This window comes from Haliotis rubra, unplaced genomic scaffold (assembly GCF_003918875.1).
Source record: "Haliotis rubra isolate DU_JTF1 unplaced genomic scaffold, ASM391887v1 Scf111, whole genome shotgun sequence".
In the NCBI taxonomy this organism is placed as follows: Eukaryota; Metazoa; Mollusca; class Gastropoda; order Lepetellida; family Haliotidae; genus Haliotis; species Haliotis rubra.
The window spans coordinates 495,035-515,679 of NW_025765015.1; the positions used below are offsets into that span (position 1 = coordinate 495,035).

The following is a 20,645-nucleotide window of genomic DNA, read 5'->3' on the forward strand; positions in this document are numbered from 1 at the left end:
ACAGATACAAACAGTGAAGCACAATGTTCAACACACATTTCCTACATACAGACACTGAAGCACAATGTTCAACACACATTTCCTACATACAGAAACAGTGAAGCACAATGTTCAACATACATTTAAAACATACTGAAACAGTGAAGCACTATGTTCAACACACATTTCCTACATACAGAAACAGTGAAGCACAATGTTCAACACACACATTCTACACACACAGAAACAGTGAAGCACACAATGTTCAACACAATATTTCCTACATACATACAACAGTGAAGCACAATGTTCAACACACATTTCAACTACATACAGAAACAGTGAAGCACAATGTTCAACACACATTTCCTACATACAGAAACAGTGAAGCACAATGTTCAACACACATTTCCTACATACAGAAACAGTGAAGCACAATGTTCAACACATACACAGAAACAGTGAACACATTTAAAACATACAGAAACAGTGAAGCACTATGTTCAACACACACTTCCTACATTTCCTACAGAAACAGTGAAACAGTGAAGCACTATTTTTCAACTCACATTTCAACACACATTTCCTACACACAGAAACTGAAGCACAATGTTCAACACACATTTCCATACAGAAACAGAAAACAAGTGAAGCACAATGTTCAACTGAAGCACATGTTCAACACACATACATACAGAAACAGTGAAGCACTATGTTCAACACACATTTCCTAGATTTGAAGCACAATGTTCATACAACATACAATGTTTCCTACATACAGAAACAGTGAAGCACAATGTTTCATTTTAAAACACACACACTATGTTCAACACACATTTCCTACATACAGAAACAGTGAAACTAGATACAGAAACAGTGAAGCACTATGTTCAACACACATTTTCCTACACACAGAAACAGTGAAGCACTATGTTCAACGTTACATTTCCTAGATAAGTGAAAACAGTACAGATTTCCTAGATAAAAAACAGTACAGAGCAGCAAATGCTTCCTTTTCAGCATGGGGTTCCCTGATACAGAAACAGCAATGTTTAACATGGAGTTCCTAGTCACGTGAGGAATGTATACACAAAGCCTGGATACTAATGGGCCTCCATTTTACTCAAGCATGAACAGTGGCAACATAAACATTCACTTTCACATTCTGAGTAATCTGTCAAAGAATTCGTAACCATGGTTTAAAATCAACCTCCTGAAATTCCATTAAAAATCTGTTGACAATCAGTTACCTTGCACATGCTCAACATCCAGGCAACAATGGACCGGGGTATTATATAACCCATCAATCTGGCAGTTAAACCTGTATGGACACATGCCCACTTTGAACTAATGTGTTGAATGTCAAGTTCCGCACCACACGCCATCAGTCACTGACACAATAGGGCTGTGACATGTACAGGCACAGTTCACATTAACTGATGAAATTATGGGATGCTGTCAATAACATGGTGTTCAGATTCTTCCAGGAAAATCTACTACTCTAACTGAGGCATCAAGTCAACATGCCTACGATTACATGAAGCGTATGTTTCTATATGGTATGAACATGATGAACCAGGGACAAACATTACTACACTGTATAATGTGTAAGTTGTACATTTTACCTTTAATGGCACCAAGACCTGTGAAGATCTGGGGTAGAATAGGTCTTCAACCCATGATTGCCACAAAAGGTGACTATCCTTGTCGTAAGAGGCAACTAACGGGATCGGGTGGTCAGGCTCACTGACTTGGTTGAGACATGTCATCGGTTCCCAATTGCGCGCAGATCGATGCTCATGCTGTTGATCACTGGATTGTCTGGTCCAGGCTCGATTATCTACAGACTTCAACCATATAGCTGGAATCACAGGGGCATGTCACGCTTAGAAACAGCGTTAGAAAGACATATAGGTATATAGACCCTACCCTAGTACTATATAAAAGGAAAGGGATGTAACGACAGAACCATCCCCTCCTCAATCAAAGTTAGATTTTACCACATACACTATTTTTAAGACCCCGTCGAGGCCTACGGATTGAAAGCGAGATCACTTCCCTACAAAATGAGCTATAAATGGTCACAATCGGATCATTATTTCAAAAGTTATACGTCACGACTCACTGAAAACAGCTTCCTCCGCAATTCCAAGCCAAAATCGTGGATCACCCAAGACAGTAAAAACTCACCTTTTAAAATCGTTTATTAATTCCAGCCACATTGACAGCACCCATGTAGGGCTAGATTCTTTCGGCAGCGGCATTCCACAGGTCTAAAACTTATTGCAACATCTAAAAATCCTTTCCTCGACAGTAAGCAGGCATTTTATCCAAAACCATCGGCAATCATACTCACTTGTCGGCCATAGATGGCCTTGACATTCAAGTGATCTGAGCAGATCTGCAGAAACTGAATTGGGCCATCCGATTGGTGGAAAATATAATATACTGTAAGATTTGGACTGTTTGCTAATGAGCGAGAAATATGAACTTTGCAATATTCCTTCTATTTTGGATGATGTACGGAACAGTAAATTATTGAGAATAATTTTAGAGGTTGTAAAAATGCATTCGATATTGATTCATTTTAGGAAATTATATTTATAAATATTTAACCTCTAAAATTATTCTTACCAATTTACAGCTCAGGTCACTTAAATGTCAAGGCCATTTATGGCCTGACAAGTGAGTATGATTGCCGATGGTTTTAGAGAAAATGCCTGCTTACTGTGGTGGAAATGATTTGTAGATGTTGCAATAAGTTTTTAGACCCGTGGAATGCCGCTGCCGATCTAATCTAGCCCTACATGGGTGCTGTCAACGTGGCTGGAATCTAATGCTGTTTCTAAGCGTGACACGCCCCTGTGGCTGGAATATTTCTGAGTGCAGTGTAAAACTAAACACACTCACTCACTTTAATGGCACCAAAATGTTTTTGGATGTCTAAGCTGATACACAAAACTTTATCAGCATTTCTTTAATTTTATTAACGACATGTTTCTGAATGACTTGCATATTTGGATCCTAATAAATTGGTACTCCATAGTTATATTCTGACTCAGAATGAGGATCGTCAAGAATGAAGCTTAATAATTTCTCACAATGACAAGCAGAATTAGTTATATATCCTCTGTTTTAATCATGATTCATCTGTTCTTCTTAAAGTTTGGCCAAGAAAAGTGTAATGTCAGGAGACCTGGACAGAGTGAAAGCTGAAGCTCAAGACAGTGAAATCACCGACCTCAGAAGCTGAAGACAGCAATATCATTAAAACAAAAAGCTGAAGACAATGATATCATTAAACATAGAAGCTGACAACAATGATATCACTAAACCTAGAATGCCAAAATCTTTCTTGAAGAGTCAGGTTAACTGACCCAGTAACCTTACAACACAAATGTCCCACCCGCTGGTTAAGTTGAATGAATGTCTAGTCAAGTTGTAAATAATGTGCCATAACACAACTTTCCTTTTGATAGAAATTCATGAGTATAACTTCTTTTGAATAGTCATTACTGCTCAGCTTGCCATGATGAAAATAAATCATCCAATTTATGTCATTAATTTAGACCTATCACAGACCTTGAGACTCCCATCGTAACACCCATGCTATGTAGATACTTCTAGAACCAAATCTGGCTAAGACCTGAAAAAATACTCTTTTGAACCTGCATTTTTAGACAAATCATTTGAAGACTCATGGCACCTGCAGAAACACTGCATCTACAGACACACAGAAACAAAAATGTATATTTTCAGTCACCTTTAGAAAAGACTGAGGAAGAGAGAAACTGAACCAAGATCGTTAATGTGATGACGCAAAATGTGGAGTTTAACAAATCTAGTCCATGGCTGAATAATATCGGTGATATCTCCTCCCATAATGCTTCTACACAAGTGGGTGAAATCCTTAGTTGTGCTCCACCAGTCAGCCCCTAGGGGCAAAGTGGCCAGTATGACCTGCATCCCAGCAGCCCATGTCATCCAGTTCCCCAGGCAGATCTCACAGTATATCTCACAGATTACCTGTAGGGCAATTTCATCATGTTCAGAGTGAAGAAATAAAACCTGCCTTGAGGGCTCATCCTCAACTGAGCCTCACTGAGCAGCGTAAACTGTCGAACAGTCCTTGTAACGCAGTGCGAGAATGTTGGATCTTACATTCATAGCAATACAAACAATTATACCTTATTTCCTTTGAATAGCACAGCAGGGCATGAGTGACAGAACACTTAACACAGACCATTTTCCTTTGTTCAGGCTCAGCTTTACTGTTACAAGCACCTGCATATAACTTTGTACAATAGAATCTATACACAAGAATCACCCATTTTAAATATTATCGCTGTTACGGCTTACAGAAACATAACAAAATAGGTAATCCAAATAACGACCTCAATTTCAACATGTTACAAGTGCCGACCAAATTAATTCATTTGATTTTTTTCAAAAATACGATGGAAGTTTTGTTACAGCTGGATAATTTTTACAAAAACGTAATTTTCATTGTCCTAATGTTATGAATAGAAAATCAAGGGGTCTTGTCATAATCCTGAAAAGGCTTAAAATTTAAGGGGTTCCTGGAATCAAATACACTTGTAGCATTCCTGCCTCAAGGTCCCCCGCATGTAGTATCTTTCTTTAAGGCCTCTAAAAGAATGTTGACAGTCACACTATCTGATCATGTTGGCAAGGACCAACCTCCAAGACCGAGTAAGCTGAACACATATTGCACTATTTACAAAGAAAGGGCAGTTAGTGTTGCTATGGTTACAAGAAGTAATACAAGGTACGACTTTATCACAACATTTTTGTTGGTGATCAGTGTAGCATGAACAGAACTGACGACATGACTGACAGCATCTACCTACTTCACCGTGATGACCCATGGATCCTGCAGGATAGACACTATCATCATCATCATCATCATCATCATCATCATCATCATCAACAATACTCATCACCATACTTCCACCAAAGCAGGTTTAACTGAAGGGGCGGTGGGGTAGCCTAGTGGTTACAGCGTTGGCTTGTCACACTGAAGGCCCAGGTTCGATACCCCACATGGGTACAATGTGTGAAGCCCATTTCTGGTGTCCCCGCCATGACATTGCTGGAATATTGCTAACAGCGGTGTAAAACCATACTCACTCACTGTTTAACTGAACATGCTTCCGCCAAAACTAGTCCCTACAAGTCGAGCAACAAGAGGACTAAACAGACATGGTTCATTATTCCAATGTCATGTTCCAGTCAGTACAAACTACAATGATGTTGCTACTTCTTGTTCCCAGTTTTTTAAAGACTCTGATTTTAACCATATCATCATATATATTATACAGTGGGCAAAATGCTGCTTGGAAGTAGGTATGTGCCTGATTTATCCCCCCTGAGGAGCACTGGGAGTAGGAACTGCCATTTCCACTGGAATGTCAGCCATAACTTCAACTTGATATACACAGTAGCACCCAACAATCTCCATCCCTCAGGTATCTTGTTAGTTTCATACAGACCAGGGCCTAGATTTTCGAAGCTCTCTTAGTGCTAAGATAGTCGTAAGTTAATGTTAATGTATGGCATTTACGACTATCTTAGCGCTAAGAGAGCTTCGAAAATCTAGGCCCAGATGCTGCTTAAAGAGGTAGGTAACAGCCCTAACCAAACCTCTGATGGATTTCATAATACAAGTGAAAGTATATGTGTCACTGATTCCATCATTGATGCAAAGATTAATGTAATCTGATGGCTAGCTAGCCCTAACAATTATTCCTGAACAAATGCCATGCCACAATTATCCATAAATTAAGCCTGTTTAAGACCTTCTCTGTTCGCGGTATATCATGTTACTAGCCTTTGTGATAATATAATGTATGTTGGAATTGATCATCAGAATCTAACTTTCAAATACTCATAAGCACAATCTATGGGGTATATATATTATTTCAATTAGCCTTGGTACAGTTTACTTCCAAAGGTGTAATTTCTTGTTCTATTCTGACTTCCCATTTTCACAATGTATAATGTTTCACATGACCTTTAGGATGACTTCCTCGTCAGTGCTTCAGTCATGAAAACCATGAAACAAGACAAGACCTCGCCTAGCATACAAAGGTGACACACAGTTTTCTTTTTCGAAATACAGATACAACTGACCAGAATCAAAATCCTGAAAATACAATATCAAATAAAACTTGATCAAATATATGTTTATCCACCAAACTGCACTATCAGATAAAAGGTAAAACTAAAGTGTTGAAAAATTGGAATATTTCAGTTTGCAGTAGATAAATAATTCAGTATGTCAGTCAATATAGTCTGCACCGGATTATCTGAGAAAATGCAGGTAGCTGCTGTAAGGGTCATGCTGTTTTTCAGGGAGGGAGTGAGTGAGTTAAAATTTAACATCACCCCGGCAATATTTCAGCCATATAGTGATGAGAAATGTTGTACATACACAATACGTTTTTTAGGGAACTATCATTTGCAGAAAATATATAAACTGACCAACGAAAGGTAATTCCATAATAGTTCTATCCCTTTTATATATAACATTGCTGGGTAATGTAGAAAGTTGCTGTCACCAGCACTTCCATTACTGTAGACTACACGTGTATTACAGAGTAAGGGACCTACAATCACACCTCAGTACTCAGCTGAGTACAACTGTTGGGTCAAAACCTTAATAGTCTTCTCTTATACATACATATATATGTATACCTATCGATCTCTGCCCAACTGAGGATTATATTAGTTCCCCGAGCAGTGGATGAGTATGCATCCCAGTAATCATTCTCAGCTCCCTAAAGAGTATCCTACCCAAGCTGAATTGGAGATGCTAGAGGGTTTTTATATACACCTCACATATCATATACCTATGCCCAGCTGGGTGAACAGAGGCAGATGTGAACCAAGATAAACGTGACACCAGTTTAGATACTAGTGTTTCAGCATCATCTACTGACGGCTGAGAGGCTTCTGTACCGTGCATGGGGTGAATGTGCTGCACACAAAGAGACCACACTGTACAGACCTGTAAACACTCATACCATATGAGAACCTGATGCTTCAACACTGGGCCACATACATCAAACACCAACCAGTAACAAACTTTTAAGTGCTGCAATGCTACTTGCAATTTAATTCAGAATATTAGGGGACACAGATAACTAAAATATGAGTATGCTATGTGTTACCTGTTACCAAGAATTCAAAATGATTCAGAAACATTGCCTGGTTATCAATCAACATAGGTGTTTAAGTGAGTACTGGCATCTTGTCAGTATAAATCAGGTAAACCATCGTGGCTATTTCGTGCGAAAAAACAAATTATGTTGGAAGCCGCACATTAAATCTCCAAATCAATTACATGTTGTGTGTCTGAACTCCAAAAGCTAAACATCCTGTTTACAGGTGAGGAAGGCAGCGAGGAATCCTTATTCACCTCCATGGTCAGGGTGCAGACTGACCTATAACACTAACTTGCCTGGAGTTATAACAAGGAAGAGCAACCCATAAAAAGCCTGAACTTCTACATTCCCTGGGGTACCTTCAGCATTAGGTTAACAGACTAGAGATGGTGGCGAGCAATGTCCCTGTTTCCTGTATCATCATATCTGTGCCATGTTGAACACCTACATAACTGGAGCAGCTGACAGCTGATGTCACAAACAACATTTCTGTCTTTGGCACAACACACACTATATAGAGGACAAAGAGGTTAATTACCCATTCGAATACCACTACTTCAATAAACTAACCACTCATTAATAATGAAAAGATCATCAGTGACTTGGCAAGAAACAAATGTCAGTAGCATATCTTTGGAAATTTAACAACTTTCAATAGGACATACTTTTTAGTAGTAACTGAATTTGAAAAATCTCAGAACAAATTTGTACACTTAGTCCGCAAAAAGATTTCTTCAGAGTACTTGTAATATATTTTTCTTATGAATAGACCCTTTCCTACTTTGCTGTTTACACATACATCCAACACTCATGGCCTTGGACTACAACTATTACTAGAGTAGCATTGCAGCGATGCATGGTATATAACAGTATTGGGACACGGACATGTTTATATTACAAATTTGGAGATTGAGTATGCTGTGATGATGTGCTTTGTTCAGAACCGCGCTATAGACAGGGTATATAAATTAGCATTGATTTTGAAGGCTTGTACAACAGGGTCACCTTATACATGGGGTTGCTTTATACACTGAAATGCACAGTATTCAAGGTGAGAATCAAGACTTTATATCTGTAGAAGCTTGTAGAAAGAATGCTGGGGCCATATTTAACACATGGAGATTATATTTTCAATCCTTCAGACGTTGGTGATCCTTACTTCAGGCAACACCATACTATTATACATGTATTTGAATATGTTAGTGCAATGCTTAGAATGACTAACACATACACTGCACAATCTGATGAAACTGCAGGGATTATGTTGCACAATCAACCTACAGACTGTAATATCAGGCTGTGGATATTAGTGGTATTGTATGTTATCATTTATACACAATTATATCCTTCCTTCTCAGTTCACAGATCAGATCATAAATAGGAAAAGGAAAAGACCACCCATACGTGCCAACATCCTGCTCAAGAAGACAATAAGGCAACATTGAGGCCACAGTAGGTGGCATATGCACCTGCTGTAGCTTTTATAGAAGATTCAACATCTACCCCCTAATGCTTAGGTCATAGAGTTTCAAAAAGAGGACAGCATGACTTTTTCCCTGAAGGCCATATAAACGGGTGATTTCCTTGATACATACCCTGGGTAATAAACAAAATATGTACTGAAAAGACGGACATTACAGCACCATGCTCTTTCCAAACTCCAAATAGTAGAGTGTCTGGAAATGATGGACAGTGTATGGCACCATTCCTCCAATCTGTGTCCCATTACTTCCTCATATAGTTTACCCAGACATGATTTAAGAGTAATATCCCTCTACATTTTAGAATCTGACTTATCTTTTTCACTATAGTAAATAGCGATTACAGCCGATGTGTATGTCGACAGGGGAATTAGCTCGGAATGAAGACGAAGAATATATTTGGTTATAAATTAACTTAAATAGACAAGGGCATTGCTTTTGACAGAGGACTTATGGGTGTGGTTACAGACATGACCTGTGTATAATTTCATAAATATATTAATACACAATGCCATTGAGGAAGTGGTCAAGTGTAACATACGTTATTTTCGGGATTACACTTTCTCAGTAAAGTACAGATTCTAGTACTTTTGTTGGGGTTGAGTCCCATTCAGGATTTGAACCCACACTCTCAGAGTCAGACACCTAATTGTCAGCACACAAAGTCAGTCATCTAACTCACTCAGCCACCACGCCTTTGATAAAGATAGGTATATTAGACAATGGCCACGATTGACCTGTTATGCATGTACCACACTCACAGCATGTCTAATAGCCTACATTCCCCCAGCAACACTGTGTAAAAGTGAAAGCAGTCCAGAAGCTATGATTAATAAAAGATAATATATTGCCCAAACAGAGAGCTATTAAGTCATTCTGAATGAAATTACCATCCCAAGTCAATTGTTGTTTAGAAGATTAAAATTACATTAAATAAATAGCTACGTTTCGTAAGCAGATTACTGTTCGCGAACAACATATCCTCGGTTTCAAAGTGCTATTAAGTGATGCTGAGGCAACTGCCTCTCTCACAAGAAATATGGGTCATGTTGAGTTAAGCACTAATTGCATAGTTTCAATATACACATGAAATAGTCAATTATGAGCAATAGTATGTGACATTCAAACACAAGAATTCTTCTGAATGTGAACAAGATCTGGCATTCTGGTCTGCTGTTCGTTCAATAGGCCATCATATAGTGACTCTTCATATGGTATGGGCGCAGGTACACATTTCTCACTAGCATTAAGGTATGTTACTACACGCTGTCATGTTTAGCCTCAGGCATCCTCAAACGTTTGTTGTTGGGTAGGTTCAGCAATCTGATGAGATATTCAGATCTGTTGTTCCTGACTCACTGTTAAAGGACATTATCTCGCATCGAGGAGAGAGGGCTGGGTTTGTTCGCTGTTGGCTGTGAGTTGGAACTAAACTTCAACACTGACATTGCAGGTTTCTTTTTAGCAGAGACCCGTGAAGATCTGGGTTAGAACTGATCTTCAATAACCCTGGTGCTTGTCGTAAGGGGCGACTAACGAGATCAGGTGGTCAGGCTCAATGACACGGTTGACACATGTCATCGTATCCCAGTTGCGTAGATCGATGCTCAGGCTGTTGATCACTGGATTGTCTGGTTCAGACTCGATTATTTACAGACCGCCGCCACATAGATAGAATATTGCTGAGTTCAGAGTAACACTAAACTCACTCACTCATTTTAGCAGGAGAATTCCTGAATGGCGACCTTGATATTATTCAGTGTGGAACCTGGCTGTTCCCTCCACTGTGGGTAACTCGGAGGTTGTCCATTATTAGTTTCTTGGATGGTCCATTCATGATGAAATTGTTGACTATTCATGTTGTTCAGCACCATGTGATTTCTTTGAGTCTACATAGGACTTGTGGATGTATCCTTGACATATATGTAGATGGTTAACAAGTAGGGAGGTTACAAAGATAGCTCAACCCCAATTCAGTGGTAGCTAACATATGGATTAAGCTCAGAATGAAGACAATTAGTATGTTCAGTCATCTTTAGTTGATGAAACAAGACATGAATACAACTGACACACATAAGTCGAGCAATGAGGCAAACACTAGTTCCAACAAGTCAGGTCCTGCAAGCAGGTGTATCATACTCAGAACTATACATACACCAGACTGACTAACAGTATAGATGTAAACATACAGTAACATACAGTAGTAGACAGTAGCAGACAGTAACAGACAGTAACAGACACCATGGCATTGCCCTGGACAAGGGACTTCCTGGTGTGATGACAGACACTACGCTGGATAATTTCATTAAGGAAGACACTTGAAGAATTGCAACAAACTACAAACTAAAAGATAATACACTGTCAAAGCTGAATGCTACCAAGTCATTCAGTGACAGATTACCATCCCAAGTCTATAGCTGTCTTGAAGATATTTCTTTTGAAGATTGTATTATAATTTATATATATAAACTGGTAAATTTGGTGAGAAGATTACTACCTAGAAACTTGCATTGCATACTTTATCTGGACCTGCACTATTTTTCTTACAAAGACTTTGTATATGAGGAGATTTCTCCAGGATCTGTACTTTTGTATATCTAGATCACCAAATGAACTTGATGACATGAGCATGGCTACCTCCATTCCTCCTTCAGATAAAGCCTCTGTATAAGCAGTATGATTAATACAGACTGGAAGTCAAAGGGCCCATGACATATCCTAAACCTAAACTTTGGGGGAATCTGTACATTAAAAAACTGAAGCAGAAAATCTCAAGGAACACCCCAACCCACCACACCTTCAAACACTAGTTCATTCTTTCAGTTTAACTATATGAGGGCTGGGACGATTCACCGATGCATCGAGACATTTAAGTTTGATACAGCTATCATATCGTGGACTGGTGTATCGATACAAAACGATACACTTCTTTTTTAAAAACAGTATTATCTTAAACATGATTTAGAGAAAAATATGCAAGTATGATGGAGTTACTTGTTTGTTTATTACAACAGTGTTATTGTTAAACACAAATACCTTGAAATAAATCAGTTTAAATCTTGATACCGTGTCATTCTTTCAAGGTTTATGTATCGTGATACGTATTGTATCGCAGGTAAAATATGGCGATATGTATCGTATCGTGACATAGTGTATCGTCCCAGCCCTATTTAACTATATGGAATCAACATGATATTCAACAGAAAATGTACGTCATTGGGTCAATGAGGCCTGTTAAGAAAGTGTACCATGTACAATCACTGTTTGCTTTGTGCTGTCAGTCCTGATAACAATACCAATACAGTTACTGTGTACAGTACTTACATAGGGAATTAGGAATAACGAATCAATGCACCTATTAATAGATCAGGATACAGGATATAAACAGGTTTTCTATGGGCTGACAACAATTGCAACATTTACCCTTGGATTGTTGCAATTGGTACAGAAAGACCCCTGCTCCATGAACGCCCCCTTACCAACCTCAAGGCCAAACTTGAGCAACCAAGAGTGAAGGAACATAGAGATTTTTTCTGGGTTACATCTTCTTTTTATTCTCGAGTACAACATTTCAGGGCTTGTTCTGGCCCCATCATCAGGTAAAACTGAACAGTAACTGTTAACTCTGGCCGTGACGTCACAATGCTTATGACGTCACAATGCTATGACGACGCAATACATGTGGTGGTCAATAGATACAGATCCGACATGGCTAATAGAATACATGTTATTATGAATACTAGTATATAAGATGTTGTTTACTGCAAAATTAATGGATCAATTTAGAACTTTGCAGATACTTATACAAAATTGTTGATTGATTTAGAAATGTACGGAGACGTATTTATAAATGTATAGAATGTAAAGTAATAGCAGTGTATACATAGAAATTATGCTTTATACATGGGAACAGTGACGAGGATAGGGTATTGTCTTATTGTTTTATGTACCATGCATTTGGGAGGTAGACACCCTGATCCCTGTAAATTGCTGGTTTTGTGCGTTTGATGAAGATAGCTTCAATCAACTTGCGTTTCCGCCAGTCACTGATGTTTTTTGCGAGGACTTCAGTTTCCCAGTCAATTTCATGATCGGGATTATTCATAATGTGTTTGGAAACTGCAGATTTCAGATCTGATTTGTCCACTGAAGTTTTGTGTTCTTTCACACGTGTAGCTACTGGTCTGCCTGTCTCACCAATGTAGATGTCACCACAGTCACATTTCAGTTTATACACACAGCCTTTAGGGTTGGATATAGCGTGATTGCACCCCTTACCATTTGCACGTAAGTTTTACCTGATGATGGGGCCAGAACAAGCCCTGAAACGTTGTACTCGAGAATAAAAAGAAGATGTAACCCAGAAAAAATCTCTATGTTCATCAAATATCATCTTCTAAAATGCGAATCAAGCATCTAAGAGTGAAGGACTAACAAACATTGGACAAATTTGAACTTAGTCTGTTCGGTTTTTTGACAACATGTGAAAAGTTTTCAGAAGTACAACCATTGTCAATTTTCAATGTACCCTGGACTGACTTTTAGAACCCGAAGAAAAGGAAACTTATTTGAAAATATCAATCAAGAACACAAATACATGTAACTAAAATCCAAAAGAAGCCCACAACAATTCCTAATTTCTGGTCCTCGAGCTAAGGCAATCTAGACTTGCCCAATCATTCTGGTCCTCGAGCTAAGGCAATCTAGACTTGCCCAATCATTCTGGTCCTCGAGCTAAGGCAATCTAGACTTGCCCAATCATTCTAGACTTGAGTTGGGCTCCTTTTTACTTTATTCTCAATGGGGTGGGAGACAGACTACCCGGTGATAACTGTAGCAAATATGGTTGGTTCAATTTCAAATTAAACAAAATTTAATAATACAAACTCAAATATGCATGACAGGTATGAGGAAGCTCAGGTATGTAGATTATTACTGATTTAACAAATACATTATACTGTTGAAATCTTAAAGATTAAATGTGTCAAAATGAAGGATGTGAGTTGTTTACTATAACATAAGTTAGATGTCAAAATGTTACTGACTTAAGCATTGACATGTAAATATATAATAACATTTTCATGGTACGTTTTACTAGACCACAGAATATCACATGCAAGTTAATTTCTGTCATTTCACAAGCATTACAAAATAAGTTGTGTGGGAGAACATATATAAATAGAGCTGTTTGAGATTTTAAATAGCAAGATCACATTCACTATTCACAATTTTATGAAAACGTTAAACCGTTGGGCCACTACCCATTCAAAACATATAATTTAATCAATGTATTTTCTATAGTACAGTTGGACTAACGTTATTTGGCTGTGTGAAAATATAGCCCCTCATTCGTATAATTCATTCCAAATATATGAAATAAATATGTCAAACGTAGGACTCGCGCTCATAATCTGTCGTGTGTCATTATCATCCGCTCCCTAAAGCACGTACCCCTAAAATCCCATCGCTAACGGCAACCAGTGTCGCGCGATGACGGATATCTGTATTTCAGATTGACAAGGAATGCTGCTGGAAGGGCGACTGGCGTTTCAGTCATGTCCAACCACCACCGATATACTTACGTGCCGAGTGTTTCTTTAAATTCATACTTCCGACGTATATCCCCATCTTTTGTATTTTTTTTCTCTGTTTCTTGTTTTCTACCAAACAGAGGCATCCTTTAAACCAAGCACAGTACGATCCTACACCAAATACACACACATCGGACAGTCTCGACTATTTTCCGATTTCATTCACCGTCAAGTCACGTGACATGTAGGGGGCGCTCGCCACTTAGAATAAATAATTACGCACGGCGACCGATCGGCGAGTTGTTGACAAGAAACTATGGCAACTGCTGAATCTGAGATGCGGGTTTAATGTGATGTTATCATTCTAAACGCTAAGGTGGGAGTTTTAGCAGCTAGAGCGCGGATGTGGTGTGTGTCGAAGCGAAACTTGATTCGCATTCGTCTATAGGGCTATAAGGCTTGTGCTATATTGTGCAACATATCGAAGATGTGTCCTACATTTTACAACATTGAGTTAGCCGTTGTTGATAATATTTGTCCATATCACACGTCCATATGTTACATCCATATTCTTACAGTAAAATATATATGGCCAAATTAAATTTTCAGATCCGTAGCCATATTTATTTTTTTACAAAATAACAATGATATTACATTACATCTCCGATTGAAGTGTTTATTTACGTAAACGTTTTTATGCATGGATGTCACATATAATGTCCAACCACAGAATTAAGTGTGCTAATATCAGGAGTGCAAAGCCACACATAGATCAGGGATTAATCAATACTTCTGTGCCGTTTTTGCGTGAAAATCTCCACGTTCCGGGTTTGGCCCGATTGAAGTTCCTGTTTTGACTGGTTTGTGTTTGTTCACGTGACCAGTCGATCAGTGTGGGTGTTGAAATAGTATCAGGACATCAGGTTTCACATTTAGTTGAGTGATAATCGCAAAGCATCGCTAGCATGAGTTGTCATGAATTCCGGTTAACTTTAAATACACTTGAAAAATCGAAACATGGCTACATAAATAGGCCTACCCTGTTACGTTTCGTATATATCGTCAGAAGTTATTCTCCGTCGCATGTGGAGCGCGATAGCGGTCAGAACAAAGTTCACATAAACGAAAATGCTGTGTTTTGTGGCAATATCATTTACAGCCTTTGGGCTTCAGAAATTGTGGATGCACCGAAAAGAAACAGAGCCACCACTATCATAGCATATCAAAGAGGGGGGGGGCGTGTCCTTAGCGGGATGATAGCGACAAGTCACAATAAGTCAGGTAAAGTGCGGGCCAGTTAAGATATTAATTTATTGTATTTTTCAGATTTGCGGGGTTTGCTGAGTATTCGATATGATTTGTGCTCTGTGCAAATATGATAAATACGTTTTAACGTTATTGTGTAATACAAACGTTATTAGTCATCTGCTGAAGCTCTCTCTCTCTCGACCTCTCTCTCTCTCGACCTCCTGTAAGACGGACATGACGTCACTGTGACATGCCACGTCACCCTGGAATACGACGTCGTCATGATACGATGGTTGTCGCCATGCACATGCTTCCATGATAACGGAGCTTGCTTGGTAAGCAGAATGTGGAAAAAAGACAATTAAATCTAAGTCGTTCGATCATTATTGTCCAATAACGATGTGTATTGACGTCAGACATATTACAGTCGATATTTTACCTCGTCAGCTTTTTAAAACCTTTTAACCCTTGTAAGCTCAACCGTACCCGGGGCTATTCCACGCATTCTTATCTGGGTCTTCCGAACAGCACTCGAGGGGATCTCTGGAAATGTTTATGATGACGGGTCTCTAGGCTAATATGTCGCACTGACCTCTGGGAACGTTTTAACAGAGAACATGGTCATGATCATGCACGTTTTTGGGCGTTTATGCTGTTGCGATCGCAAGAAAGCGCTCTATAGTTTGGCATGAAATGCATGTGGACCCGTTTTTTTGTAAATATCTCTTCATCCAATGACCCAATCGATCTCAAACTGTGCAAGTGGATGTTTTGTCAGACAACCTAATCACATTGTAAATCACTGCCAAAACCGGGTCCACATGCATTTCATGCCAAACTATACACGTGTACCCTCTACATTCACCTCTACACGTGTACCCTCTACATGCACCTCTACACGTTTACCCTCTACATGCACCTCTACACGTGTATGTGTCTATATACCAGGAACAAATCTGCACAATGTCTACTGCAGGTGCAAATGTAAATTTACTCCAGTCCCGATCTTCACTGTCTGTTGTCTTGTTTAGAGTTATACCAAAGCCTGAGGATGTTCTCATCAATACATCTGTTGATTTTCCAACACAAGGCAAATTGACAACAGCTCTGTATTCTTAAGTTCGTGTTGTTCAGTAAACAGCATCAACTCATATGCGGACACTGAGAGCTTGGCGGACAGTGTTTTCTTTGAGTTTCAAGGAGTTAAACATTTGTGGAGTGATTAAATGAAGCACATGTATATTCATTCAAAGATTTAATTTTCTTCTCATTCGGCTTTGATTGGAAAACAACCTTTTATGTTGAACGGCTGATAAATATGTGAGAGTGAGTGAGTCTAGTTTTACGCCGCGCTTAGCAATATTCCAGCTATATGGCGGCGGTTTATAAAAAAATCGAGTCTGGACCAGACAATCCAATGATCAACAGCATGAGCATCGATCTACGCAATTGGGAACCGATGACATGTGTCAACCAAGCCAGCGAGCCTGACCACCCGATCCCGTTAGTCGCCTCTTACGACAAGCATGGGTTACTGAAGGTTCATTCTAACCAGGATCTTCATGTTTAGATAAGTATGTGTGCCTTACAACATGTAGATTCCATAGCATACACAGCCATGTGAACACCATGCTGTATGCAACCTGTCCATTTAGCTTACAACATGTAGATTCCATAGCATACACAGCCATGTGAACACCATGCTGTATCCAACCTGTCCATTTAGCTTACAACACGTAGATTCCATAGCATACACAGCCATGTGAACACCATGCTGTATCCAACCTGTCCATTTAGCTTACAACACGTAGATTCCATAGCATACACAGCCATGTGAACACCATGCTGTATCCAACCTGTCCATTTAGCTTACAATATGTTTATTCCATAGCATACACAGCCATGTGAACACCATGCTGTATCCAACCTGTCCATTTAGCTTACAACACGTAGATTCCATAGCATACACAGTCATGTGAACACCATGCTGTATCCAACCTGTCCATTTAGCTTACAACACGTAGATTCCATAGCATACACAGCCATGTGAACACCATGCTGTATCCAACCTGTCCATTTAGCTTACAATATGTTTATTCCATAGCATACACAGCCATGTGAACACCATGCTGTATCCAACCTGTCCATTTAGCTTACAACACGTAGATTCCATAGCATACACAGTCATGTGAACACCATGCTGTATCCAACCTGTCCATTTAGCACGACGTATCATTGTGTTTAACGCCGCATTTAGCAATATTCCACCTATATGAGGGTGGTCACTAAATAATTGGGTCTTGGCCAGACAATCCAGTGACTGACATCATGAGCATGGATCTACTCAACTGGAATATGATGATCATCATCATCAACCAAATCAGCGCTAGTCGCATCTAGCGACAAACATGGGTTGCTGATGACCATTTCTAACCCAGATCCTTATGAGTACGTTGTTTTGGTTGCTTTGGGAACATCATTATAAGTAGACCTCTATATCCTATAACGGCGGTAACGTTAGCTATCAGGGTAGTAGCGTTAGGCAGCCAACTAATGGCAGACACCAGATGTCTGCAAATGAAAGGCCATTAAACAAACGTTATATTACCTGGAGACAAGTATTGTCACAGAAACCATTCTCACCAGAAACCATGTACAGAACAAATATGTGACTAGATATGTCAGATTTTCTATTTGGTATGTATTTTGTCACTGGTCTAACTCATCCTGGTATAAACTCATGGTGTTGACCAGACAGACTGGAAGCAAACGGATCCCACACAAACGCCTTGTCAGTGAAAGAACACCCCATGTATATCGTTCAATATTATTTTCTAGATGAACATCATACACATCTGAATAAATTATTAATAAAGGGCAACTGTCTTCCCAGCACGGGGAAGGATTGCACTTTGCCGGCAACACGATGACTTGATCATCCTGTTGGTAAAGAAGCCATGATGTTGTTACAGGATGTATTACCTCGGGTTGTTTCCATTATCGTACAATGAAACCACAGTTTCAATGAGATAAACAGAGTACTTCTGGCGTAAAGGGAGTATCGATTGTACAGTTGGAGATAACCAGTACTCTACCACTTTATACACGATGGATGTTTTTAAGAGCATTCTTTTGTTGGTATATGATATAGTTTGAGCGATTTAAGAACATTTATTTTTCCATCTGAATGCATAAATCAGGATTTCCACGTGCAGTTGGAATATTTCACCCAGATTTCGGACACAAGGATGCTAGGGCGCCTCCTCATTGTGATATAGATGTCGCACACATATAGCACTAGATTCCAATTAACATTTCGCAGTCGCCTTGGAAACGTGTATCTCTTGTTTCATTTTCATAAGACAAAGTGTTACGTTTGAACATCGGAGAGGCTGTGATGCTGTTACTTGTTTGATGCCAGAGTGAGAAGCGGATGTAAAATCCAACCTCTAGATAAACTCCCGATTTATGAATAAACTTCTTCATTTTTCAAGATACAAGATAGTATGTAAGACCCTCAACCCGCGTACTGTATATGAAACACTGCATTACATCGGTAATGTGGAAATCAACTCGAACGGTTTCTGAATCTTAAAGCTATGGTTCTTATACCATAGAGTACCCTGAGTTAGAGAAAGAGTGCTTCAGAAAACGACTGATATTTTTTTAAAGCCTTGATTGATTCATCAGTCCGGAATATACTCGTTTCTGAAATTCCTCAAAGTATCACATGTAATAATATATAATCCTCATGTTCACTGCCCGCCAGACGTTTCGGACAAATTCGTTAAATAATGACTGTTTCCTACTTCGGTTAATCAATATGGCAAGTCTACGTGCAATGGATGTGTTTCTAAGTCGTCTACTAATTGACAGACATATCTTTCTGGTTTTATTTCCATTTTATACGATCTGTAAACATGTGCATCATAGCTAGAGCTTCCACACAGGGCCGTATTTCTTTATTCGTGAAGGTCATCGGTAAGACTAATGCTTACTGTCTGAAATTTATATTTTTGGTGGAACTAAATATGTAAATGAAAATTGAAAACTAGCCCAATGAGCTTGGTGGTTATTTACCTGAGGAAAATCTAGAATTCCTTTATTTAGAAAAATACCTATATGGCATAAAGCCACAAAGTCCTTTCCATAAGCACGAAATCTCTGTTTGTCTAGTGTACAACTCCGACTTAATGATAATAAAAATAATGGCTATTTCTATAGGCGTCGGTGTCCACCCACTAGTGCATGCTCATCGTGCAATATAACTATGTGCATGGGATGGACAAATCATTCATAGACCAGTCTGAATAAGTGCGTCTTTAGGTTCTTCTAAACTAATCAAGAGAGTGTGATACGCAATGGTAGAGAGCTCCATAGAGTCAGGGCGACATGCTGGAAACTCTTCTTTCAACAGGACGAGAGACGAGCAGGTGGACCTGAAGTAGATGCTGATCCTGAGACCAGAGAGTTCTGGTTGGTGTACACTCTGTGAGATGTGAGAATGTAGTTTGGTGCAAGATTGTTGGGACATTTGAACACTATATAGAGAACTTAAAAGTCTATACAGAACTTAACAGGAAGCCAATGGAGAGATTTCAAAACAGGGGGGATGTGGTCATGCTTGGAAGTGAGAGAAATAACTTGGGCAGAGGTATTCTGAACTCTTTGGATCCTTAGTATTTGTTTCTTCGGAAGCCCAATGAGGAGGCTGTTACAGTAGTCTAGGCGGGAAATGACAGGACATCTTACAAGCATATGTGCACTTTCTTAGGCGTTGGCGGTGCCCCTGACGTGAATCTGATTGTAACAGGTCTTGCTCAGATTGTCAACTTGTGCTCCCATGGAAAGGTGAGACTGGAGTAGCACCCCAAGATCTTTAACCTGTCTTGATGGAGAGATGCTGGTTGAAACAACCCCCGTGTGCTGTATGCCCACCTTGTCCATGTGTTGTTGGTTTCCAACCAGCAGAACCTCAGTTTTGTCATCCTCAACGTCATCACAAGCATGTATGAATCACTATCAAACAGTGTTGATGTCAGGTGTTTGCGACAACAAACACCTGACCCACTGGTTGCACCCTTCACACACATCTGACCCACTGGTTGCACCCTTCACAAACATCTGACCCACTTGTTGCACCCTTCACAAACATCTGACCCACTGGTTGCACCCTTCACAAACATCTGACCCACTGGTTGCACCCTTCACAAACACCT

The 20,645-nt window shown here is 39.4% G+C and overlaps 1 protein-coding gene across 1 annotated transcript in view; it reads right to left on the reverse strand.

Moving 5' to 3' along the window:
* Positions 1-14,421, reverse strand: part of LOC124287900 (calcium/calmodulin-dependent protein kinase type 1-like) — an 89,051-nt gene extending 74,630 nt beyond the window's left edge. Inside the window, exon 1 of the mRNA XM_046724390.1 lies at positions 14,230-14,421. Coding sequence (XP_046580346.1) covers positions 14,230-14,324 — 95 coding nt within the window. The 5' untranslated portion in view covers positions 14,325-14,421. The remainder of the gene's footprint in view (positions 1-14,229) is intronic.
* Between the last annotated feature and the right edge of the window lie 6,224 nt (positions 14,422-20,645).